This window comes from Scardinius erythrophthalmus (genome assembly GCF_964197995.2).
Source record: "Scardinius erythrophthalmus genome assembly, chromosome: 4".
NCBI classification, from domain to species: domain Eukaryota; kingdom Metazoa; phylum Chordata; class Actinopteri; order Cypriniformes; family Leuciscidae; genus Scardinius; species Scardinius erythrophthalmus.
The window spans coordinates 27,726,669-27,744,356 of NC_138224.1; the positions used below are offsets into that span (position 1 = coordinate 27,726,669).

Here is a 17,688-nt window from a genome sequence, read left to right on the forward strand (position 1 = left end):
TTGTTTAACCAATATTATCACTTAAACATATATCCCCGTTTCACAGACAATTAAGGCGTAAACAAATTGCACAGGCATAATTTGCACAGGTTTATTTATTTTTTCTATTTTTGTTTTTTATTTGAACAAAACAATTAAAATAATGATTGTTATCCCTAACTTATACGCTGAACATATTTGATTTAGGCATTTATTCACATACAACCATTGATCAGCGAACAAACAAAGCTCAACTGAGCCTGTGGAATCTCAAATGTGCTGCGTAGGGAATGAACATCATTGGTTTTCGCACATTAAGCAAACATAATTTATTTTCCGTTTACAACAACCCTGATGTGAGTTGATGAATATTTATATGTGAATAAAAGACAATTCAATATGTTCATCATATAAAGCGATCGAGTCTCTTAAGAACATTTTGAACAAAACCTCTAAATTCATATAGATTAGCTTTAAGATTTCTTTATGAACGTTTTGAAGCGTCAAAGTGGTCTTTTCGTAGCTGACATTTTTTCTTCTTTTTTTTTTAACCTATGTTTTTTTTTTTTCAACATAGACATACAGAAACACAGAAAAATTCTGAAAACGTTTCAAAGACAGCGGGCTGTCCGCCGAAGACATTATACGTCAACAATAGCGGTTCACTTCCGCGGTTTGGTTCGATTGCGTTCATATCAGCAGCGAACCGTACCCCAGACCACCTTTTTAAGCGGACTCGAGTACGGTTCGCGGGTGCGCACCCGAGTTCGGAAGACAGCGTTCACATCATCCAACGAACTGAACTCTGACGTCATTCGAACCCGGGTGCGCACCAAAAGTGTTAGTGTGAAAGTGCCCTAAATGTCTTCTCTGGATTCATTTTTGTGTCATTAGCTGTAAAGGGACAGAAATTTTTAAAAAAGTGATAGATGTAACTGAACTGTAAATTATTGAAGCTATTCAAAACTACGCTTAAGCATGGTGAAAAACTGACATTGAGGACCTCATATTTAATGTAGATCAGTTTTGTAGTTTACCTCAACCTCACACGAGGAACCGGTTGTGTAGGTGTTCTCACATGTGTGACCAAAATACAGCTCTGGAAAAAATTAAGAGCACTGCAAAACTGGCTATACTATTTATATGTATGCGTTTGAGTAAAGATTTATATAATGCGTTTGTTTTCTTCTAAAATCTACAGATAGAATTTCTGCCAAATTTAAAGTAAATTCATTGTCATTTAGAGCATTTATTTGCAGAAAATAACTGGTCAAAAAAGAAAAGAAAATCTACATATTTTCAGGTGCATCTGTAAGTGTGATGGGAAAATAAATTTTTTCACAGAGCAATTTAAAAAAAAAAATAATAATCACTTGCACATTGACTCAGGAGGAAGAATTTAATTTTGTAAACCTCTTGACAAACTGAGGAACATTGCAAATTCTTTCTCAGAATGAGTTTGTAAATGCCGTTTCAGGTCTCTTTGATAGGTGAAACTCTTTTCACACTTAAGACACATGTAAGGCTTCTCTCCAGTGTGAAGTCTCATATGAATGTTAAGGTTTCCTTTTTGAGTGAAACTTATTCCACACTGTTGACAGGTGAAAGGGCTCTCTCTAGTGTGAACTCTCATGTGGACTTGAAGGTTTCCTTTCCGACTGAAACTTTTTCCACACTGTTGGCAGGAGAAAGGGTTCTCTCCAGTGTGAATTCTAATGTGAGCATTAAGGTTCCCATGTTGATCGAAACTCTTTCCACATTGAGGGCATGTGAAAGGCTTCTCTCCAGTGTGGATTCTCACGTGGGCATTAAGAGTTGGTCTATGTGTAAAACTCCTTCCACATTGAGGGCACGTGTAAGGCTTCACTCCCGTATGAATTCTCATGTGGCTTTCAAGGCTTCCTTTTCTGTTGAAACTTCTTCCACACTGATTGCAGGTAAAAGGCTGCTCTCCCGTGTGAACTCGCATGTGGTAATTAAGGTTTTCTTTTCTGTTGAAACATTTTCCACACTGTTGGCAGGTAAAAGCGCTCTCTTCATTGTGAATTCTCATGTGAACTTTAAGCTTCCCATGTTGTCTGAAACTTTTTCCACACTGAAAGCAGGTGAAATGACTTGTAGTTCCTGCCTTTTGAGTTTTTTGTGAGGAAGTAATTTCAGTCTGTGAGCAACTATAAGTTTTTGTTCCAGTTATTAAGTCATGATGTTTTTCATACTGATCTTTCTCTTCCTTTTCATTCAGTTCTTGACTCTCCTCTTTCAGTGCAATCAGGTCTAAAGTGAAAAGAGACAAATACAAGTTAATCTCAGTTTAATGCCACAAATCAACAGACATTAAACCATAGACATGTAAAGCATCAAAACAAACAACAGTAGATCCTATACTCACACTATGCTGTAAACTCAGAACTCGATTTGTTTTAGCACACATACCAAAAACATCTTGGTTATGTATGTAACCTTGGTTCCCTGAAAAGGAGACATGATGCTGCATCAGTAGCTGACACTATGGGAACTTCCCCAGAGTCATGAATGTCTGAAGCCTGAATAGAATCATGTCAATTCATCACTCCATTCAATCACGCCACTCTCTGAGGCATTGAGTCACTGATGCAATAAAATAACGTGGTTCCGTCATCACTTTGTTTCTGCTATGACTTTCTTTGTTGAAAGCATCCAGGGAATCCATCCATGTGGATCCATATTCAGGAAATCAAGTTTACATTAGTAACCGAGACATTCCCTGTCATAGGTTAACTTGATGCTGCGTCAGTAGCTGGCACTATGGGAACACCTTAGCGTAGCGTCATACTACGTCAAAGTGCAGTTGCACAGCTTGAAAAAAAAGAACTGACTCCCATTCAAAAACAAACCTGAAAACCAGTAGTCAGATAAACATCTAGATTGTAAAATCTGTTAAGTATTGGAAAAGTCCAGCAACACAAATATCTTCCACAGATAATGGCTGATTTATGCCACTGACTTACAGTCAATGTTAAAGGCCCACTGAAGTGCCTTGAAACGCACAGCTTTGTATGATGCATTGACGTAATTTCCACTAAAACAGGAAGCTAAGGCAGGACATATTGAATGGCTCCTCCCCCTTTTCAAATAGCCAGCGAGCGCAGATGATACGTTGGATTCAATAGTAGATGTGTGAATAAATTCTAGCCATTTCATTCTTTACCAACGTACATTTGGAAAACGGACTCGAGCGTTTGAGCAACCGAACACAATTATTGCTTTGTGACGGTTCAACGGTAGTGATGTCCGAATCGTGAACTAATCGTTCTTTTGAACCGGTTCTTTTTAGTGAATCGTTCAAAACCGTTTGTGTCAAGTCAGCACTGATCAACAGTTTTCTAAAGTTACTCGTTTTCGGACGTGCCTGACAGTCCCTCCGACTCAAAAAAAAAAAACAATATCCCGGAGTATATGTTACTCCAGTAACTCCAACAGTTCACTGAGAAGTGATGAGCACGAGCAGCTGATACTGAGCATGCGTGTACTACTGAACGTACAGGTACATCCACAGTCGCTTTGGCCAGGTGGTGTTTCGGTTGGTCAAAAGGTTTCGCTTGGTCAAAAGGTCATTCAGTTTAACTGTCCAGGCCAATACAGCATAGATAGAATACAATTTAATTTGCGATTTAAATGTAGTAAATTTATATATTTTTTCTTCTGGCATGATTTTATAACATTTTATATCAACATAGTGCAAAATGGTTTTGAAATTGTGTAGAAGTCGTTGCTTTGTTATGGAAAAATGTATTTCATTGATGTCATTCGGAGTAAAAGGCACCATTTTGGATCAAGTCATGCTGTTAATATCATGTGACAACATTCAGACACCTGCAAAGAACCACACAGTAGTGAAGCAAAGTTAGTAACTCTCTCTTAACTATTTGAAAAATTCATGTTTTCCTCACTTGCTTATATGCGTGTTCTGAAATATAAGGTCATTCGTTACAACCGCTATAAAACAAGGAAAATGTTGTAATATTTAAAAAACTTGTACTAAAACTTCTATTATCTATTGAATCCCACAATAATATTTAAAATATCTGTAAGTTTAATATATATAAAATCATAATTTTTTGGGTACTTTCAATTGGGAGGTGGCTGTCCCGAACCCTAACCCCTAAATTTCAACTTGTGAAAATGATTGAAATATTTATTTTTTTATTTTTTCATTGTTGTTTTTAAAAATATCTTTTTGATTTCTTTTTTTAATCATGAAACTTTATGTAAACAATGTGTCCCGCATTTTCATGTCACTACCGAAACAGTGTGTGTTTTAGTCCATTGGCTGAGACTGATTTTGACCACACTCCTACATTTTTGATCAGGAAATATTCCTGTGTGCCTCTTTCTCATAGCTTCTCTTTCATTATAGATAGGTACCATTATTTTGAGGGAAATGTGTTCAAAAGTCTGAAAATCTGTGTGTAACTTTAAGGAACGTCACTACCAAACACCTTTTTTCTGCAATCAAGCAAACCTTTTTGGGTGTAATTTCATAAAATTTAGTTTTTGTGTGTGTACAACTGTTCAGAACTGTGCTAGTAACCATGTGCTGGCTATCATCTTTGAACTAGGCTCAAAAGTATCTTAAATTGTCACTACCGAAACAGTCATGACCGAAATCATTGTTTTGGTAGTGACAGAAGGGAACACATGATCATTTTGGGGGGGGGGGGGGGGGGGGAATAAACAATTTTAGTACAGTTATGCAAATCATTAGTATCTTAGTATGCGAGTTAAAATTCTGTAATGTGATGTGGTCTCTACCAAAGCATTACCGTCACTACCGAAAATGTGCTATCACGACCAAAACATGCATGTTTTGTATAAAATAAAGTATATTGAATTATCAACTAAGATGTTATTATAGTGTTTGATTCAATATATATTCTAACTAATGAATACTTCACTTTGAAATCAGTGTGATTAACTTAATGCCTTTTACAAAGAAAGATTGGATTAAAAATACAACAAATCTTTTAAATTACACTTGAAATATTGTTAAAGTTGTAATTGTTATTGATTTACCTGTGAAAACATTTTTTTTTAAAATAGCAAAAAATATATTTACGAGGTAGATGTAAACAAAATATTAATAGCTCAATATAAGCCTTCTTATTGAATTATTTATTATTGTGTTTCGAAATTTGGGGAGAGGAAAAATATTCCAAAACATTCTGAAAATACAATATAATTAACTGCACAATTACTATAAATGTGTACCTTGGATATTATACAATTTGCATACATGCACATTTTTTTCAAGACGTTTCCAACTCTGACTTTGAACCAACTCTGTAGAATGGCCCATATAGTAAATATTTAAATTGAATAATATTGTTTTAAATAACTAAAGTAACTACAATAATACAAATACAAAGCAGATAAGGCTTCTTTTTTTTACTCTCGATATTTCCCCTCTTCTCATTTCCTGCATACTATCTCAACATCACTGTCAAATCAGATTTTTTCATCAATTATTATCTTATTTAAGAAAAAAGACATAAGCAGTGTTAATTGATTGTAAAAATCACATTATCTCATTGTTAAAACTTAGTAAACTAAAAAATTTGTTTAAAAATTAATTATATCTCCATATATTTTTCCCCACACTTTTAAAAACCTTATTTGTCAATGTACTAAATACATACTAAAATCTGAAAAACTTACATTTTGATTTCAGGGGGCCTTTAAATCCTCCCCTATGCAATTTCTAACTCCCCTGTGACTATGACCTTTTCTCCTGACAGCGGAGGGGAAAAGACTGCAACAAAACAACTTTGAACTTGGGAGTGAAAATAAGTGTAAGCAACTTCATTTGAAGAACATGTGCTTAAAAAAACCTGGCTACCGTGTATAGATGTTGATTATGTTGATTTTCTGTCAGACTTAAAGTGCTGATTGTCTGAGATCTTAACATTCACGTGGATAATTCAAATTATGTGTTAGGAGTTGTTTATAGACTTAATAAACTCCTTTGTGGTCAAGCAAAATGTCATTAGACCCACTCATTGTTTTAATCATACACTAGTTTAATATCACATGTATTTAAAATCATCTCATGTGTTACAAAAACAGCCTTCTTCCACCTCAGAAACATCACTAAACTACAGAATATGTTATTGGTTTCTGGTGCAGAAAAGTTAGTTCATGCTTTCATGACCTCGAGACTAGATTACTGTAATGCTTTATTAGCTGGTTGTCCTGCATCCTCAATAAACAAGCTACAGTTAGTCCAAAATGCAGCTGCTAGAGTTCTTACTAGGGCAAGAAAATATGATCATATAACACCAATTTTATCATCACTACATTGGTTACCGATTAAGTTAAAGTATTGCTACTGACCTATAAGGCCCTAAATGGTTTAGCTCCTGGGTATTTAACTAATCTTATTTCGCCTTACAATCCATCACGCTCTTTATGGTCACCAAAACTCTGGGCTTCTGGTAGTACCTAGAATATCCAAGTTCACTAAAGGAGGGAGAGCATTTTCCTCCTAAACTCTGGAATAGCCTTCCTGATAATGTCCGGGGCTCAGACTCCAATTTTTCAAAAATATCATTCATTTCTGTAGAGATGGACATTTAAGAATCAAATGACTGAGTTCAGTTTTGAGAATGAAACCAACCTGTTTGTTCCTCAGTATCTTCTTGTTTTACTCTGAATGTTTCTTCAATCGTCACGTCTTCACTCTCCTCTTTAATAAACGCCATCTTTATAATCATATGTTATGTGGATCTCAGTTGCTTCACCAGGAGATTTTCTTTGTGTTTGAGGAGAGATGAGGAGAATTAAGGAAAAACAAGACACTACAGTGAACACACACACACACACACACACACACACCAGAGCTGTCTGTATATCTATCTTAAGCCCAAAGTATACTTAACTTATACACGTACACTAGGCTATTTACTCACTACTCCTAATGTGCACTAACTTGGGTGGGTTAAATACAAAGGACAAATTCCAAGTATGGGTTACCATATTGAGCCTTCACATGTCACTTTCTTCTTTCTTTTCTTTTTCACACCTGTTAATAGCAGAAACTCAAATATCATTTGCAAAAATCATTTGATCCAGTCTTAGTGTTTAGCTAACATTAGAAAGAAATGCCAAATTATCAATGATAGGTTATTTGTTGTTCTTAAACTTGCACCAAAACTGTGATTTAAGTAGCCCTAATAAATCAGTCTGTTTAAAGTGTTTAAAACAATGTCTTGATTTGATGCTTGGTGGCTATTTACATTTTAATATTTTTTTACACATTTTTAAACAGTAGATGATTAACGTTACTTGAATTTGTAAAGGCCACGAATGTGCATATCAGGTCATTAATCCACGATAACTATTATTGCTTGTTTTGGAGTCCTCATGTCACCCTATAAATAAATAAAAAATATTCTGTCACTGCTTTCATGAAAACATTTGGAGTTGTTAAAAACGGTCATTACAGGGGTTTTTTCTCACTGATTTGAATCAGTGAATCATTAAGGGAATCAATCGACTCAAAAGCACAGTTTTTTCCATCAAATTGTCAGTGACCGAACTAGTGTTTAAGATAAACTGATTCACCATACAGAGAGCGAAACGAGACTTTACTCGTTATTCTGGTACTGGTGTGTGGATGCGTTTTACCCATAGAATCACGTTCCTTAATGTTAAATAAAGGGACAATAAAGCCTTACAAAGTTACATTAATTAACAATTCATTAATTTTAAATCGCCTGCAAAAACGATTAAATATACTAAACTGTTTCAACCGATTTAAACGCCTTGAATTGTTAAAAACACAAACCTTCTTTAGGCGAATCACGGGCGCCGCCTTATGACGTCACATCACTACACCAAAATAAAAGCCCTGTTCACACGCTAAAATCTCAAGTGCATATATATTTATGTACAGAAAATAAATATTATATATATAAAAATGATATATACACTGCAAAAATGCTTTTCTTACTTAGTATTTTTGTTTTGTTTCCAGTCCAAATATCTAAAAATTCTTAAATCAAGAAGCATTTACTAGAAGAGTAAAACTACATAAGAAATTCTATTTTGTTTTAAGATAAACAGAAAGTAATTTAAGTAATTTTTGCTTAAAACAAGCAAAATTATCTGCCAATGGGTTAAGAAAACTAATCTGAATTCGAATGGAAAACAAGAAAAAAAAAATCTTAATTCAAATGGAAACCAAGATTATTTTTTTTACCTCATTGGCAGATTATTTTGCTTGTTTTAAGCAAAAATTACTTAAATTACTTTCTTTTTATCTTAAAACAAAATAGAATATCTTATGTCATTTTACTTCTCTAGTTAACGCTTCTTGATTTAAGAATTTTTAAATATTTGTACTGGAAACAAAACAAAAATACTAACTAAGAAAGCATTTTTTTTGCAGTGTATCATTTGTCATATTTGGGCAGTGCACAATTTTTGTTCAATGCAATTTCTAGTGCCAGCGAGGGAAAAAACATTATTAGGCTATACAATGTTTATGTTTTTACAATATATAATGTTTAAGGTTTGTCAATAAAATTAAACCAAACAGATTACTCCAACAAAGAAAAATGCAACTATGCAACAATCAATGGGTAATATTTTTGGTTTTTATTTTTGTAATTACACAAATAAATGAATATGTCAACATTATATCCAAACTATCTTTTTTATGTGAAATACATTACACAGCATGTAATGTGACAGGAGCCTGGTCAGAGAACTCAATTCGGAACAAGACGGATGATCATTGAAGTGGAAAAACAGGTGTTGTATGTGAATTTTCATATAAAGATTTAAACATGAAGTTTTAAACATCATTTTTAGTGAGTGTCTCCCAGCCTGGCTTTGCTGGTTTTAGCTGGTCTCCCAGCCTGGGTTAGCTGGACAAGCTGGTCTCCCAGTCTGGCTTAGCTGGTGTTCAGCTGGTCTCCCAGCCTGGACAATTTGGTCGTCAGGTGGTTTTAGCTGATCTCTCAGCTTGGCAAACTGATGAACATCTTACCTAATTACGAATTAATCAGATTCCATGTTCCATATACAGATAAGGTTAAATAGCAGGGTAGTTTAGCATCATAGTTAGGCTGGCTAGATAGTACAGCCTAAATTATTATAGTTGTTAATAAAATATCTGAACAGTATTAAACACTACACTAATAAATTACAACATAAATCTGTAACATGCCCAGACTCGATTCAGATTCAAATATCGTTTGAACAAACACATTCACCATAGTTGTCTGACCAAATATAGTCAGCTTTTTTATTTTTAATAAGTGTTTCAGTTGTGAATAGAATTGTTCACAAATTACAAGTGAAACAATGTCTCTATACAATGACCAATTTAATGTCATATGTAATCGCAAAACTAGATAAAAACTGTACAATATCTTAAAGGGGGGGTGAAATGCTCATTTTCACTCAATCTCCTGTTAATCTTGAGTACCTATAGAGTAATATTGCATCCTTCATATCTCCAAAAAGTCTTTTGTTTTATTATATTTTTAATTGAAAGATAGGCTGTACCGAGTCTTTCCGGAAAAAAACGAGCGGCTGGGGGCGGGCCGTGTGGGCGAAGCTAAAGCTGTGCTAACCCGCCTAGCTAACAACACACAGAGACATTTGTTCAACAGTTTTACTCACCGTTCCAACGCACGACCGCGAACCTTTATCATTGTGACTGCTCGATCCTTAAGCATTAGACGATCTGCAAATCCGTCGATCTTTGTTTATAAAACAATCATCGTCGAAATGCAGGGAACAACAGTCTTACACAACTCTGTTTATGCTCAGGAAAACAAACTCCATCCACTGGTCCCTTAACGCTGGGTTCTTTGGGAATCTGTGCAGGGTTGTCTTGCCCTGGCAACCAAAAACACACTTCTTTGGTGACATTGACTTCCCAAAAGCCGGGCAGGGCGCTTTGATGGCGAACTGCTTTCACTCTCTTGCTCTGGTCTACGGGTGCGCGCGCGCCCGCGATCTTACTGGAGAAGTGCCCTTAGGACCCATATAAGGAAATCCCGCTCTATCTTACGTAAGACAGAGCCATACTCGAAAAAAACTTTCCGAAACTTGTGACAAACCGGAAGGAGTATTTTTGGAACAAAAATACTCCTTCAAACGTACAACTTAGTTTTTGAAACTTTGTCCATGTTTAGCATGGGAATCCAACTCTTTACCAGTGTAAAAAACTCAGTATGCATGAAATAGCATTTCACCTCCCCTTTAAGACACAAAACACCATACACATAATCTGATACAGGTTTATTTTACTTTGAGTCCCATTCAGAAATTACACAAACATACATTTTTGTATAAAATTTTTGCATTTTGTATTAAAAAATACCATTTTGTCTTCTCTGTTAGAACACTTTGTTGTATTAGGTTACATATACTTTAGTTATATCCAAGGACACATTCCCTCAAAACTATAATCACAAGCGAAAGCTTCAAAATCAATTGTGTGCTGCTGAAGTATATCAATTAAACACTTGTTATAAAGTGAAAATCACATTTATTTTTCAGCAACATCTGTTCTCTGCTCTGACAATTTTACAGTTAAGATAATACTGAATGCGTTGTCGAATCCTGGCAAGTTTCCGATCAAAAATATTCACAAGTCAGCTACCTCCATTGTTTAAAGTTATAGAGGGCATAGAGATTGCTCTATATTTAATACATTTCACCCTCAATAGCAAAGGACATGTTTAACGATAGTAGTACATTTACATTGGGTGGGTGTATGGTTGTGGAAGGTTTGGGTGAGGGGGTGTCGATGAGTAAGAGGGGGAATGTAAATGTAGGTGTGCTACAGTCCAGATGTTTTGGTGTAGTGCTGCTGTGTTTCTGTCTAACTGTCAGTTGTTCTCCCCTCACTGCCCCCCACACACTCAACCCACACTTTCTACACAGTTTTAATCTCGCTCAATTGAGTTTGGAAAGGTACAAATAAAGATCTTGTCTGAGGATGCTATATTGAAACATTTATGTTTGATGCTGCTTGCTGAAACCAAATGTAGAGGGGACTGGCTGTCTGTAATGAGATTAATATGTGGCACAAAACCAGAGGTTTGAGTAAGTGAAAAGTGGGGCTGTGAATCAAATCTCTTGAAAAAAGGACAATCTCTGTCCCCTCTTCCACTGGAAATGAGACGATGCTCTTTATTTTGCCCTGACATCCATTTGTCAATCTAATGTAACACTCTCTTCTTCTCTTAGTACGGCTATAGTCCCTGCTGGTGTAAATCAGACCTTTGTGTACCATTCTATTGTGCATCAGTACAGTTTACGGCACTTGTCTCTCTGCTGAGATGAAGGCATTTATCTCCTCGCCTATGAGTTGTTTAGTTGTGCCACTATCTAAGACTGTGGTTTCCTGCCATCTCAGACATTTCTGCACTCTTGGATACTCGCTACATTCTTGGCAGAAGTTTAAAACACGATCACTGATTGAATGTTTTGTTGCGAAACATGCCATGGCTTTATGCAACAGAAACTTGTTAACGATCTGAATCGCAACACTTTTGGTTCCATGGACCAACTTCAACAGGCTGCCGTTTGAGCTTTCAAACACAAAAGCAGAGTGTGCCCACAGTGGACCCTACAGTTTCACTGACTTTGCAAGGTGAGTGAGGAGATGCACATTGAAAGTCATAGCTGTCTCTCCATAAAGTAGCTGAAATTTAACAACAAATTCAAGCAGCAGGATGTCTGCTTTGTTGATTTCTTCATAGGAGATGGACTCCTGTAAAAGGAAAAAGACAGCTGCGACCAGCAGACTGAGATGCTTCATGTACCGAGAATCAAGCAAGCCCTCAAGACACGGTAAACAATAAAAAAGCAACCAAGATCTCCATTCTGATGCCTTCCAGTATCTGAACTCCTCAATTGGTCTAGGCAAGTGGGTAATGACATATGGAGGCCGGATGTTTTTGATGCGATTTTCTATTACCCTTAAAGTGTCTGGTCTACCAATGTAATAAGGCTGGTCACTACTCTGAAGCAAAAGCATGATCTGTCTGGTTACGCCAAGAAGGACAGCATGCATATAATCAGGTACGAAGCCCCATACAATGTCAAAGTATTGCATGTTCATAAGTTGTGAAGGACCTTTAACACCTCTGACAGGCCTACCTTCAACTAAAGCTACTTCCATATCTTTTAGCATAGACTTTGAATCTCTGTCATGTCCTGAGGCTATCACCGTGTACTTAACCTGTCTTTCAATTAAAACACCGGGATGAAGACAGAAACCACACCCATAATAACCATTAAACTGAGTAGTGTTCTGCATTGTAGGTCTTGCTTTGGAGTCTACACAGCAGCAGATGCCAACAACTTTGCTTTTCACTTGAGCACCGTTTTTTCTCCACAACACACCTTTAGAACTGAGTGACTTTGCTTGTTCTGTAAATGGTTTAAGGTAGACTTGCATAGATGGCTCATGGGTTCCAAACCACAGACCAGCAAGGATTACATGCCTAAATCTCATTTTGGGGGGCAGTTCATTCAAGCGTAGCTGTATAGGCCATATAGAGAATTTTGAAGACTTGCATACAGGGGACCCATCATTAAAATTGTATGAAAAATTGTTAGGATCTGAATTAATTTCACCAGGTTGTGAAAAATTTTCATACATGACTCAATCATAGATATCTGAGATAACATTCTCAATCCTGTTTGGCCTGTCAAATCGATAGCTGAGGTGCTCCTGAATTTCTGTATTTTCCAGAAGGTTCTGAATCTGTGGTGCAACTGGCACATTGATAAAGAAGCTACCCTTATTTAAAGAAGTGATCTCATTACAGGACTGCTTCATTACAGGATGGACACTGTGTAATGTTCTGGTCAGTAACTAGTTTCTGTGTTCCAATGTGAGATTTGCAGCTTCTACAGTAAAGATGAAACTCAACTATCTCTGAGTTGTTCTTGATTACCTTATTGAACATATGCTTGGACTTTGGGACTACATCATTACCAAAAAGGAAATTGAGTTTCAGCAAGTCATCCAGTTGACAGCCAGTAATATTATGTACAGCAGCATGACTCATTATCAGCAGCAGAGCCTCTGCCTTTACAGAGAGCCTGTTGATTTGAGAACTGTGTCCATCCCTGTGTCTGTGCCAATTTTGTGAAGTGGATCATCTGTTGGGGTTTCAACCTCACTTTCACTATCCATTCCATCTATCTGTATCTTCAGAAGATGTGCTAAAAGTGTTCTCATCCAATTCATCCCAAGCAAAAAAATCTGATACAGCATCACCTTATAGAGAATTTCGAAAATGTATTTTAATAAGATACAGGACAAAGAACTGTGTTTTAATATTTAATCAGGCATGTAGTGGAGGCTAAACGCACGTAAACGCCGTTTGCGCAACTCCCAAATTTCGGAAATAGCGTTTACCCACCTCCAAAGTGCGTTTATCCACCTCTAAATTGCATTTATCCACCTCTAAATAGCCTATAGTTCCTAAGCCATTTTAAATTAAGCTTATGTCGTTTTAGTTTCATATTGTTCATTATTAGTTTCATAGGTTGTTAAACCTAAGACAAAGTCTTTCATATTGCGCTGCATTAAGGCCTGTTCACACCGGGACGACGTTTAATGCCTTGTGACTAAACAAAGGGCGCCAATGTGAGTGTGCACACCGGCGCGAAAAACGGCACGCGTAAAAACGTAATTTTTTTAAAAACGCCTCGGGTTCGTTTTTTTGGTTTGACGCACCGCGTCAAAAACTATCCGACCAATGAGATTGGCGCTTTTGTTCACGTGTCTGGAGCTTCTGAAGTTACAGTAAAACACAACTTGGGGGCTATCAAACACAAATTGGTCTTTTCGAGCACACATACGTAACGGCGAAGAAGATACACACCAAGTAGCGTCTACACTGATGCATTTCCAGTTTAAACATTTTTAGTAGACTTCACAGATGTAGATTTTAGTTACATACTAGATAATTTACTGGATGACATGCACATAATTTAAAACAAGGATTATTTGCATGATATTTCAAATAAACATTCTTTAATGCAATTAGTGTGTCATTTCTATTGTTGTTTCTTTTAATCATTAAGAAATTTCATGTTTTAGTTGACAATTTGTTGTAGCGACTGGGCTATTTGAATCATTCGTTCGTTTGATTCTGAATTAACAAATTCGGACTCTCTGTGTTTTCTAAGCACATTCCTTCCCAAAACGTTCTTTGTTAAGCTTACTAAAGCTTGTAACCTCCTGACTCCCAAATACAAATCATATGCCGGCTCCAGAGAGACTGGAGCAAATGGACTTTTACGACACTAATCGCACCTCAGAGACACTCCAGAACCTGAAACTAACATTCCTCTCTGCACCAAAGAGATAATGAAACTTTCTCCTGCTACGTGACATCACACCCCCACACACACACACAAACATCCCTTTGGGACTTTTCAGAGAAAAAAACCTCTAAAATGTTTGATATGTATTCCTTTGTTTCTCAGGTGTCTTCACATGCCATAATGGAAATACTGACAATTTTATTGTGTGTTAATAAAACTTTAATTGTGTGTAATTCTGCATATCTCATGTAACGTTGTATTACTATAATCTTCAGGTGACGTTTTTGATATCTCTTTATTTCTCCAATCTAACGGAGTCGAATTCCGATAGCAGAATGCAGTAATGTACATTGTTTTACACATTTCATATTTATGGAGCCGAAAGGCTTAAGTCAAACACCGTTGGAATTCGAGCCAGGAGGCTGTTCCAAACAAACAAAGGAATCTTCCCGCTCAAAAAATCTCAAAAGATGATTTGTCCTTCCCGTAAAAAGGGGCGGGGACAGGATTCCCTCAAAAGACGGAACTCGCCTGTTTCTCGCTCTCTCCCCTTCGGAAACTCTCTTCACTTCGACAAACTTTGGAAACCCAAGTCCGGACCGGCTTCGGCCTGCTTCTCATCTTCTTTCTTTTCTTTTAGTCTTTGTTCTTCCTATTCTCCTTTGTTCATTTCCACCCACGAGGGAAAATGAACTTAGTCTGAATTACTTCTTTGGCAACTTCACGTTCGTGAACCTTTGAAACTTCGCGCGAGTCTGCTCGCACCGGAAGACACGAAAGACCGCACAGATCCAAAAGGACGACCCACGCACGCTCGTCTTTCACAAATACAAAGAGAACCATACGTATTGTTTAACTGTATGTTATGTACATAGACATATAATCCGTGTATATTGTGTAGTCCGTATATTCTGTAGTTTTGCATTTATTAAAACCATTATGTCCATGACTGTTTCTGTTTAAATGCTTGTAATTACAAAGTCAATGAGATGTTTCGATCTTAAACTACATGCTTTATCTTGTTACGATTTCAGTAACCTAATTTTATAAACACAGAATTTATTTTTTTCAAGGCCAGAAAAAAATACTCTTTCTTGCATTTGTAAGAAGGATCATTTTTCTTTGAGAGTTGATAAGTTAATCTTACGTTTAATGTTTGCTGGACAAACAGATTGTTTGATAACAAAATTAATTCCATTAAAAGTTATCCCATAGCTTCGATTTGAAATAAGACTATTGATGTAGTAATGACGAACCATAACCCGTTATGGTAATCATTCATATATCGATCTAGTTTCAGCTTCGATAAATTAATGTAACTGTAATATGCAAAATATTAATCATATTCATGATTAATTATTAAGATCCCCTATAGATCATTTGAGCTATTTGTTAATGTACAACCCAGTGTTGTTACATTGTTTAATCTTTCCACAGGAGATGTAGAAGAAGATGCCATAAGGAAATTTCCAAATCTATTAGGACAGGATCCATCTTCGAGGGTTCACACATGGAAATTTCAGAATGGCTCAAGATAATGCAAAAGTAAGTTTGTATAAATAATTATATATTGTGTGCAACAGTGAATATATTGAGTGTATTATCTATCATTGGTTTCTTATTTTAATTTAAGCTCATTTCAGTTATTGTATCTCAGAAACATAAGACACACAACTAGGGGTGGCACAGTGGGTAGCACTGTTGCCTCACAGCAAGAAGGTCCCTATAGGTCAGGTTGCCTTTCTGTGTAAAGTTTGCATGTTCTCCCTGTGTCAGGGTTTACTCCAGGTACTCCGGTTTTCTCACACAGGAAAGAAAAATGCAGGTTAGGTAAATTAGAGATGCCAAATTGCCCCTCCCCCAACGTTTGTATCAATCAACTTGTGTGGATTACTTGTGTATGGATTAACCAGTTCTCGGAATTATTTGGAGTAATTTCAGTAACCAAACAGATCCAATCCCACATTTACAGAAATAGTAGGGAAAATAAATACTATGGGAATCAACATGAAATGAGATCTGGTTTGTTATTGACCTTCTTCAAAATATCTTCCTTTGTATCCAGCAGAATTAAGAAACTTAAGACAGGTTTAGAACCACATCAGGGTGCTGCTTATATATCTCGTACATGGTTTAACACTATTTTGAATTGTCCGTTTTGCTCAAGGTCTCAGGAAAAGACATATTGACTTGATTGAGGAAGGGGCTGCTAGAAGTAGTACATCAATCACAAGAGTATATAATACTCTTCGCCAATGCTGTGTCACTGCAATTAAAAGACTTCAGAGAAGAAAGAAGATGAGGATTGGTGGAAGACATGCTTTTGTTGTCATTGACAAAAGTAAATTCCGCCACAAAAGAAAGGTACAACATTGAATGGTAGATGCTGTTGAGATTACTATCAAGATAAAAAATATTTAAGATATTCAAGTAAAAATAATAACATGGCTGTATCATTTTGATTTTACTATGTGTAGTACAACCGTGGACGCTTCGGAAGAACATTGCGAAGGAAACATTCATGGGTCTTTGGAATGCTGGAGGTGCAAGCAACATCTAGAAAATCAATATTGAAGTTGGTCAAACATCGCCGAAGAAATAATCTGCTACCCATCATACGAAAGTATGTAGTACCTGGGAGTGAAATTCTAAGTGATTGCTGGAGGGCATACAACACCTTGCCGCAGCATGGATACATACACTATCAGGTTAACCACCGACGATACTTCATCCATCCACAATCAGGTGCCCACACCCAGCACATGGAGCGTGCATGGCGCACATATAAAGAAAACATATATAGATGCAGGGGAAACCTCACCAAACAGTCACTGAAAACAAATCTTTGTTTAGTTGAGTGGAACTACTGGCTTGGTAAGAACCACAGACATGGACCCATTGGTCGCCTAATTCATGATATTAAAAAAGTATATAGATTTTAAAGAAAATTAAAAAAGAGAGAGTGGTCATAACAGTTCTTTTTGTAATGTTGGATGTTATGACACATTTAGATCATTTAAAATTTTGATTCTGTTAAAAGTGTGAACAAGTTTTAAACTTTAATTTTTGAAGTAATTTTGTCCTTGATTACAATACTGATTTTTTGGTTGTAATTAGCTATTATTAAACAGACACTGTTCAATTGTTATCGTTGTGGTTGTGCTTTTTTAATAATTTTTTTATATTTTAATGTTTTTTTTATTATAGTTCTTATTTTTAATAACACAGAAATAACGGTAACATTTTCTCGTATTTGTTAACAATTAGTTAATTGATTAGATTACATGAGGTATCAATAAATAATACAGCATTTATTAATCTTAGTTCATGTTAAATTCTGCATTTACTAATACATTTATAAAATCA

At 36.2% G+C, this 17,688-nt stretch overlaps 1 protein-coding gene across 4 annotated transcripts; it reads right to left on the minus strand.

The window, feature by feature from the left end:
• Positions 1 to 1,206: 1,206 nt before the first annotated feature.
• LOC308689539 (uncharacterized protein) lies at positions 1,207 to 7,870 on the minus strand. Of its 4 annotated transcripts, XR_014030014.1 has the most exons (5): positions 7,802 to 7,870; positions 6,988 to 7,036; positions 6,632 to 6,766; positions 2,369 to 2,448; positions 1,366 to 2,253 (listed from the first exon to the last, which is right to left on the minus strand). XR_014030014.1 is itself a non-coding variant. In XM_081363307.1 (4 exons), exons 3-4 carry the CDS (start codon positions 6,726 to 6,728, stop codon positions 1,379 to 1,381), a joined length of 972 nt encoding a protein of 323 aa, XP_081219433.1. In that variant the 5' UTR covers positions 6,729 to 6,766; positions 6,988 to 7,036; positions 7,802 to 7,866; the 3' UTR covers positions 1,207 to 1,378. The 4 variants fall into 4 exon arrangements, 2 of the variants coding, with proteins under 2 accessions (XP_081219433.1, XP_081219434.1); XM_081363307.1 differs by lacking the exon at positions 2,369 to 2,448 and having other exon boundaries at positions 1,207 to 2,253; positions 7,802 to 7,866; XR_014030015.1 differs by lacking the exon at positions 6,988 to 7,036 and having other exon boundaries at positions 1,367 to 2,253; positions 7,802 to 7,844.
• Positions 7,871 to 17,688: the final 9,818 nt, after the last annotated feature.

What these genes read in the sequence shown, in the direction of transcription:
- LOC308689539 (XM_081363307.1), bottom strand. Translation starts at nt 6,728, where the DNA reads ATGATTATAAAGATGGCGTTTATTAAAGAGGAGAGTGAAGACGTGACG. An exon ending in AGATACTGAGGAACAAACAG is followed by an intron (nt 2,254 to 6,631) that starts GTTGGTTTCATT and finishes TTTTCACTTTAG; the next exon opens with ACCTGATTGCACTGAAAGAG.